The sequence below is a fragment of the Lactuca virosa genome, chromosome 7 (assembly GCF_052849685.1).
Source record: "Lactuca virosa cultivar CGN04683 chromosome 7, Lactuca_virosa_CGN04683_v6, whole genome shotgun sequence".
NCBI lineage: Eukaryota > Viridiplantae > Streptophyta > Magnoliopsida > Asterales > Asteraceae > Lactuca > Lactuca virosa.
In genome coordinates, this window is record NC_136432.1 from 248,554,242 (window position 1) to 248,564,120 (window position 9,879).

The 9,879-nt window shown below is 34.8% G+C and overlaps 1 protein-coding gene across 1 annotated transcript; it reads right to left on the bottom strand.

Moving 5' to 3' along the window:
* Positions 1 to 4,629: 4,629 nt before the first annotated feature.
* Positions 4,630 to 5,394, bottom strand: LOC145127699 (uncharacterized). Its single transcript, XM_079062848.1, has one exon. It carries the CDS (start codon positions 5,392 to 5,394, stop codon positions 4,630 to 4,632), a length of 765 nt encoding a protein of 254 aa, XP_078918974.1.
* Between the last annotated feature and the right edge of the window lie 4,485 nt (positions 5,395 to 9,879).

Here is a 9,879-nt window from a genome sequence, read left to right on the forward strand (position 1 = left end):
TCCCGATCATTTCGGCCCTCCTCAACTGTCTTGCATACTTGGTATTATGCTTATAACTAGTTAGTACGAATCTTTCATTGATATTACATCTAACATGCAAATTACAAGTTGAAATGGTTGAATGCATCATAGAGTAATTATTACATTATTTTATGTACATTAAATGTGGTAAAATATATTTATATGAAATCGTTTTGACTTAAAAGTGAATATATATGCTTCTTGGACATCATTTTTATGCTAAATTCTATATGCTTGAAGTTTATGTTGCTTAAAACTAAGTGCAAGACATAAAATACCCTCTAGTAGGGCAGTTTACGAGAAACATGACAGATGTCTAAATTGTTAGTAATTTAATAAAGTAAGGTCAAAAATGTAAATACACTAAAGTTGTGGGATAGTTTTTTTAACTAACATTAATATTTTATATAAATATAGAATTCACAAAAGGTTTTACAACATTTTTACAAAATATGTTAGATTTTATATAAAACTGATATTTTATATAAAAAGGAAGTTTAGAAATTTTTTTGCTAACATTTTTATAAAATATGTTAGTTTTTATATAAAATTGATATTTTATATAAAAGTGATGTTTACAAAAAGTTTTATAACATTTTTATAAAATATGTTAGTTTTTATACAAATCTGATATTTTATATAAAAAAGAAGTTTACAAAAAGTTTTGCAACATTTTATAAAATATGTTAGTTTTTATATAAAATTGATATTATATATAAAAAAGGAAGTTTACAAAATTTTTTGCAACATTATTATAAAATATGTTATTTTTTTACATAAAATTGATATTTTATATAAATATAAAGTTTACAAAAGATTTTGCAACATTTTTATAAAATATGTTAGTTTTATATAAAATTTGTATTTTATATAAAAAGGAACTTTACAGAAAAAGTTTTTGCAACATTACTATAAAAGATGTTAGTTTTTCTTTTTTTAAAATATGTTAGTTTTTATATATAAAATTTGACAATTTATATATATATATATATATATATATATATATATATATATATATAGGGTGAGGTTCAAAAGAGAACCATAATTAGCAAGGAAACGATCGTGACGTCGAAAATCATAACGATCAACGGCCAAGGAAATGGATGTACACTTGTAAATTGGACGTACACACACCGGATTATACCAAAAAAATCCCCTCCTTACCAAAAAACTCACCTTTTTTTTCGTTTAAAATTTTTTTTAGGTCACATTTTTTATCAAAAAAAAAAACCGAATATACCGTTGTTCTCAATTTTTCGTCATCTTTCCATAGATATCCATGATAATATGTAAAAAGCAAATTTTTTTTTTTCGAAAAAAACTCACTTTATTTTGTTAGCTTTTTCAATATTTAAGTTTATTTTTATCAAAAAAAACTAATTATACCAAAAAAATATTAATATTTTGTACTCTATTAATAAACATCAAGACCGACTGAAAAAAAAATATAAATAAAAAAAAAAAAAAAACTCGATCAGTGTAGATTCACACTGTGAATCTAAACTGTAAATATTTCAATTTTTAGCATTCACAATATAAGAAAGCTCGATCAGTTCAGATTCAGATTATGAATCTGACTTGCTATTATGCACAATATGAATCTGAAAAGGTTCACAGAAAAAAAAAACTTTGATCTGTATAGATTCACACTGTGAATCTAAACTGTAAATATTTCAATTTTTAACATTCATAATGTGAAAAAGCTCGATCGGTTCAGATTCACATTGTGAATCTGACTTACTATTAATTTTTTTTTTCGAACGGCAACTTGAAATAAAAGCTAGCGAAAAACTAGCTAAACCAAAACAAAACAATTAGTTCAAGACATGGTTTTTCAACCAATCAGTCCAATTTATGCTAGCCTTACGATTTCTAGCACTATACCAATTAAAAGAGAAAGAAACAACGGAATCAAACAAAACTTCCTTTTTCATCTTCTTGTTCCCAAACAGGATATCATTTCGAAACGTCCACAGCACCCAAAGCAAAGTAGAGCAAACCGAATCCATAATCAACCTTTTAAACCTCACCGTCGTCAACCCATCGACCCACTGCAACTGCTCGTCAGCACTTGAAAACGAAGGAATATGAAGGTCCACCCACTTTGCCACCTTAAGCCAAATATGAAAAGCCACTGTAGAACTAAAAAACAAATGAATCACGCTTTCCCGTGCCTGTTGACACACCGGACACAGCACCGAAGTAATGTCTAGCCCCCATCTATCCAAATTATCTCTCGTAGGAAGTCTATTTAGCACCACTCTCCAAATAAAAATATTAATTTTTATTGGGACCCACGTATCCCATCTAGTCTCCACACCAACTAAAGGAAGACTAAGCCGATCTAAAAGTAGTCGAGTCTCTTTCACCAAATACGTATCTTCGTCTCCAATAGCCCACCGCCAAGAATCCCTACTAGTTGAAAGGCGCACCGACTGCAACAGCGTCATCAGTTGAAGAAGTTGATCAGCCAAAACCCCACCATCAAACATCCGAACCCATTGAAACCTCCAATCATGCCCGTCCCAATAGTCACTAACCAACGCATTAACATTACTAGCTACAGCACATAAACGAGGAAATCTAGCTCTAAGCATAATGTCACCACACCAAACATCATTCCAAAAGCTAATACTTTGGCCATTCCCCACCCTCCTACATATAGAGTCGAACGGAATTAAGCCTCTATAATGCATATCCCAAACCGTATTAAAAATCCCCAGCCAAACTCCTTTCTTTGGTTTGGACCGAGAGGCCATGCAAAACCCTCAATCACTCCCATAACAGCTTTTAATGAGGTTCACCCAAAGAAGGTTAGAGCTATTCAAAAACCGCCAACGCTATTTATAAAGCAAGGAGTAGTTAAACGACTCCAAACTACCAATGGAAAGGCCACCATTTTTTTTATCATTTAACACCATCTCCCATTTAACCCAATGTAAGAATCTTTGACGATCATCATCTCCCCAAAAGAATCTAGCTCTACTTCTTTCCAACTCCTTACAAACCGAATTAGGCATCCGAAACATGGAAAGAAAATAAATTCCCAAGCTGCCCAGCACTGATCTAACCAAAGTTAATCTGCCTCCAATAGATAACATCTTTGATTTCCAACCTGAAAGTTTTTTACGGAACCTGGTAAAAATTGAGTCCCATGCCAACTTCCTATGCATAAGTTGACCAACAGGAAGCCCAAGATAAACAAAAGGAATCGAGTCTGCACCACACCCTGTACATGCAGCTAATTGTGCAATAGCCTCCTGCTCAACACCAACCCCGTGCAATTTTGACTTATGAAGATTAATATGAAGCCCAGACGCCATATAGAAAACCCTAAGAATTCAAATTAAATTCTTGAGATTCTCAGCATCCCATTCTCCAAGAAAGATTGCATCATCCGCATAACAAGTGCGAGATATGCAAGTTCTGTTCTCCAATAGTAACACCTTTAAAAATCGAATTGTGAGTAGCATCTTCCATACACACATGCAAACCTTCCATAATCAGAATAAACAAAAACGGAGATAACGGATCTCCTTGACGAAGACCACGCTGCAGGTGAAACTCAGCTGTCGGATTACCATTCAGAAGGACCGAAGACCTAGCAGACTGCAGGCAACCCCTAATCCACATGCGCCATTTCTCACCAAATCCCATTACCTCCATAATCTTATCTAAATACTCCCATGAGACTAAGTCCTAGGCTTTTTCAAAGACTACTTTAAATAACAACATTTTCTTTTTTTTCAACTTGGACCATCTAACGATTTCATTAACCATAAGAGACCCATCTAAAATATGCCTTCCTTTTATAAAGGAAGACTGGACTGGATTGACTAAATAGTCTACCACCTTAGCCAATCTATTAGCCAATAACTTTGCAACAATCTTATACTGCAACCCAATTAGACTAATCAGCCTATAATCTTTGATCTCGGTTGGATTTTCAACTTTAGAAATTAACGTAATAAAAGAAGAGTTACACCCTGGCGAAATGATATCGGTATCAAAAAACTTCCTCATGAAGTCATACACATCCTTCTCAAACAGACTCCAAAATTGTTTCAGGAACCGGAACGTAAACCCGTCGGGCCCCGGAGCCCTATCACTCCCACACGACCACACCGCCTCCCTGACTTCATCATCCGAAAAATAAGCTTGTACAGACTACACCTGTTCTTCATTTAGTTTTCTAAACCGAGAGCTAGGGATACCCATCCTAACCACCTTAGAATGCTTGAATTTATTTTTGTAAAACTTTAAAAACGCCTCCTTAACTAAACTTGGATTAGTCACCCAAGTACCATCTTGAGAGATTCCTTTAATGGCCATCTGTTTTCTTTTTCTTTTTAACATGCCATGAAAGAAATTTGAATTCTCATCTCCTTCTACTGCCCATTTAACCTTAGCCTTTTGAGAATAGTCCATACTCTCCGCCTTGTCAATATCCGAAACCTGTTGAAGAATATTCTTCCTCTCTACATGTCATCAGCCGAAACAGTCCCGCTATCAATCAACTTATCAATATCAAGCAAGCGATTAATAAACTCTTTTCTTTGCTCCCCTTTCAACTTACGCATATCAGCTTGCCAATCCTTAAGCTTGGCTTTAACGAAGCTTATTCTTCAGGTTAAGACACTTATTCAAAGTACAATCTGGAACAAATTCTTTAACTGCTTGAGAAACTACATCAGAAAAACCATCCATTTGAAGCCACGAATTAAAAAGCTTAAACGAAATTGGACCATAATTATTATGATCATCCTTCAAAAGTAACGGGCAATGGTCTGACCACCTCCTATCCAAAGCAATACACGAGATATCTGGAATAGCATCTAACAAACTCTCAGAAATAAGGAATCTATCCAACTGACTTAGTTTCACACCAGCCTTGTCCATCCGGGTAAATTTCCTTCCCTCCATAGGAATGTCAAAAAGATCTGCCTCATAAATGAAATTATTAAAATCGACAGCCTGCGAGACAGAGAACAAAGACCCACGTCTCTCATTAGAAGATCTAACCACATTGAAATCACCAAAGACTATAAAATCACCATTTACTCTGGACATATACGAGATCACATATTGCCATAGATCCCTTTTCTTTCCAGCATATTGAGGAGCATACACATTGAACATAGTACATTTAATATTTTTTCTAATCCAGCAGCCTTCAACAATCACCACATTTTCATGACAATGTATCCTCTCCTTCTTAAACACCGAAGTATCCCACACCGACAAAATACCACCTGAGCATCCCCTAGCCGTACTACAAGCAAAATCAAAAGTCGAATTACCCCAAAGAGACCTTATTTTAAAAAGGTCTACCCGAGTCAAACGCGTTTCTTGAAGACCAATAAAATTCACCATGTTACTATTGCAAATCTCTTTAACCCATCTACGTTTTTTAGACGTATTTAGGCCACAAACATTAAGGGATACACAATTCATAAAGACCGAAGCACTCCCATACCGACTGGACGATTTTTCAAATCCGCCTTAGCATTCTCCACGTCATAACCTAGGATTTTTCCTAGCTCAATAAACCTACTCACTTCTTCACACGAGTTAGCCCCCACCGATGAGATAGCTTTCTTCAAAATCTTTACTGATCCTGTACTCCACGACTTCCTAAGATTATCCTCTGAATATTGAAAAGGCCCACGAGTTTCTTTGAAAACTTTACCCCGAAACCTGGTGGCTTTGAGATACTAGCACTACTCCTTTGATCCTCCGACTGCACATTCTCCATTTTATTAAACTCAACTTTCGAAGCTGAACCATGACCAATACCCATCGATTGCACAGGAACATTGTGAGGCCTATTATTATTCCCTATTTCATCATTACCTGCAGCATTAATTTTCTCCACTTCCTGTATAAAATCAGGTTCACTATTCACTTCATTAACATTAACATCCTCACGGTTCTGATCATGCTCCTCATTTTCTTTATCTGAATTGAATCCAAAAGACTCACCTTCTCCTTCGTCAAACGATCCAACGGAATTATTGTCTTCATCTACAAAACTCCCATCTTGTGCCACATCAGGTTCCCACGGTGCCATTTCTTTCATATATACCTGGTAATCTGTACCTTCAATAGTTACCCATAACGATTCTTGAATACTTACCATAATCCCAGTCAACACACATACTTTTCCAGTTGACATGCAATTATTCTCATCATCATCTGAAAACAGTATTGATCCCCATACCGAAGCAATCTTCTTGAAAACACATAGATTCCATGCACACATAGGCAACCCAAGAATTTCCAACCAAACAGCTCTTTGCGAGATAAAAAAAATCTTTAGTTATACCACGAAACTTACAAAAAATATTCTGGATACCAGCATTAGACGAAAAATTCTTACAGGCTTTAGCAGACTCAAATAACACCACTACCCACAACCCACCGACATACCTGATTTTGATATCAGAAAATCCTTCCTCGGAGCATAAGTTAATTAGATTCGGAATCGAAGCAGCTTCCCTTACTTCAGCAAGCACTATAGATTGAACCTCGGTCATACCAGTTAATTCTCTACCCCCAATTATGACCTTTCGACCCATACTAGTATCTTTATGAGTACTAGTCCCTTCCCCCACAACAGCCTTGGCATAAGATTTCTTTTTCTGCCCATCTCCATCTTTCAATTCACTCGTCTTCTTTTTCTGGTATTGTTTCCCATAACCTGTATCGGATTTGCTTTGATTTCGTCTAGTGAACTTAGAAATCGAGGCAAAAACATGATAGTTTCCAAACCATAACTCACACAATCTCCTCTCCAATTCCTGATTGTGTTTAACCTTAATGAAACGTACAAAGCCAAACCGTCTCCCCATTCTAGAACGCTTTTGGGCAATATACACATCTACTACATTCCCAAGTTTCTCACATGCATGCCATAATTCCCTTGGTTGCAGGTCAGGAGGGAGGTTAGTAACATACAATGAGATAGCAATTTTACTTACTGACTCTGCATTTGATTGTTGGCCTCCGCCTCTACCATTCATTCGATCTATCTCACTATCTGAAAAGAACCCTGCTCTTCTATCGTTCCTTCTTCCTACATTCCTCGATTGTTCCTCACGTTGTCTGGACATACTGTCAAAGCTTCATTCACATCTGCTCAGATAACCGTATAAAACCCTGTATAAAACCCCAGCCCCCCACCCCAGCAGACTCCCCACGTCGAACCAGATTAGAATCGACTTGAAAATCCACCGGAAATCAGAAGTCAACGCCGGAAAACTTCAAACGTCGTCTTTAGGGTTCTTACATCTGACTTACTATTATACACGCTATGAATCTGAGAAGGTTCACAATGTGAATCTGAACAGGTTCAGAATATGAATCTGAACAGGTTCACAATGTGAATATGAACTAAAATATCGTTTTTTTTTACATGAATATGAATCTATGTTTAAAAAGTACAAAAAAGCATTAATTTTGATATATTTATTAATTTTTTTCTATAAAAAAATATACCTTAACTTTTCAACAAAAAAAATGAAGTGGATTTTTTTCGAAAAAAAAAAGTTCGTTTTTTATATATCATCATGGATCTCTTTGGAAAGAGGACGAAAAATCGTGAACAACGGCATACTCGGTTTTTTTTTTCGATAAAAAACACGGCCTAAAAAAATTTTAAACGAAAAAAAGGAAGTGCGTTTTGTTATAATCCGGTGCATATGTATCCGTTGTAAAAGTCTACAACTCTTCATTTTGCCGTTGATCGCTTTAAATTTCGACGCTTTGGATTGGTTGATTGGTTCCTTAATTAATAATGGTTCTCTATTGAATTTTTCCCTATATATATATATATATATATATATATATATATATATATATATATATATATATATATATATATATATATATATATATATATATATATATATATATATATAGTGATGTTCAATAGAGAACCATAATTAACAAGGAACCAAGGAACCAATCGTGAGCGTCGGAAATTATAACGATCAACGGTCAAGAAAATAGATGTACACTTATACATTGGACACACACACACCAGATTATACCAAAAAATCCACCTCTTTACCAATAAACTCACCTCTTTTTTTCGTTTAAAAATTTTTTATGTCACATTTTTTATCGAAAAAAAACCGAATATAACGTTGTTCTCGAATTTTCGTCCTCTTTCCATAGAGATCCACGATGATATATAAAAAACGAACTTTTTTTTTTCGAAAAAAAACTACTTTATTTTGTTAGTTTTTTCAATATTTAAGTTTATTTTTATCAAAAAAAACTAATTATACCAAAAAATATTAATTTTTTGTACTCTTCTAATAAACATCAACACCGACTAAAAAAAAACCTCGATCAGTGTAGATTCACATTGTGAATCTAAACTGTAAATATTTCAATTTTTAATATTCAAAATGTGAAAAAGCTCGATCAGTTCAGATTTACATTGTGAATCTGACTTGCTATTATGCACACTATGAATCTGAAAAGGTTCACAAAAAAAAACCTCAATCAGTGTAGATTCACACTGTGAATCTAAACTGTAAATATTTCAGTTTTTAACATTAACAATGTGAAAAAAGCTCGATCAGTTCAGATTCACATTGTGAATCTGACTTACTTTTATGCACGCTATGAATCTGAACAGGTTCAGAATATGAATCTGAACAGGTTCACAATGTGAATCTAAACTGAAATATCGTTTGTTTTTTTTTTTACATGAATATGAATCTATGTTTAAAAAGTACAAAAAAAAAAACATGCATTTTGATATATTTATTAGTTTTTTTCTATAAAAAAAAATAGACCTTAACTTTTCAACAAAGAAAATGAAGTGAGTTTTTTTCGAAAAAAAAAAAGTTCGCTTTTTATATATCATCATGGATCTCTTTAGAAAGAGGACGGAAAATCGTGAACAACGGTATACTCGGTTTTTTTTTTCGATAAACAACACGGCCTAAAAAAAATTTAGACGAAAAAAATAAAGTATATATATATATATATATATATATATATATATATATATATATATATATATATATATATATATATATATACACAGACAAAATTGCAAAAATTGTCCATGTGGTATGCATTTTTTTGGGGTTTTGGTCCAAACCACGAGTTTTTTTGGGTTGGTGGTCCTTTTGAGCTAGTTTGCTTGCAGTTTTGGTCCCTGACGAAACTAAAATGACTATTATACCCTTAATGAATTTATTTTCCATTTTTCTTTTACTTTTTAAAATTGTTATTATTAAAAAATATAAAAGTGGGCCCACTTATCCCTCTCTCTCTCTCTCTTAAAATACCGACCCCTCATCTCTTCCAAGGCTTGTCGGAAAAAACGAAGCCAAAAGTGGAGACTGCCACCTCTGGTGATCTAGAGGCAGCCACCACACCACATGCTAGCCTCCCGTCGGCCACTAAATGCCACCGTAAATCCCACAGCTCCGCCACCTTCCATTGTTGTGCCGGAAAATGAGCAGGAAGAAGATACACCACCCCCACTGCTACCACCTTCTCCCCACCGGAAACAACCATCCCAACCTCACTCGACTGCTGGAGCAACCTCCGACCACCAAACCACCTCCTTTCCTTCCCCCCTCTCCTTTTCGTTCGTTACCGGCAGAAGAGAAACAGGACAGCAAGGTCGCCTCCTGATTGCCATGGGAAACAACCATCCCAACCCTACTCGACTGCCTGAGCAACCTCCACCTACAATCTCGATGCAACCTAAATGAAAGCAATGAAAACCATCTAATACCCAAACGATACCAACCTAAATTAAGGGGCGTCAGCCTCCATAATCCGAAATTAAGCCACCAAACTGAGCAAAAGAAAGAAACGCATCCTTAGATT

Bases quoted from the DNA above. Each gene is read 5' to 3' on its own strand.
- LOC145127699 (XM_079062848.1), bottom strand. From the start codon at position 5,394: ATGGTGAATTTTATTGGTCTTCAAGAAACGCGTTTGACTCGGGTAGAC.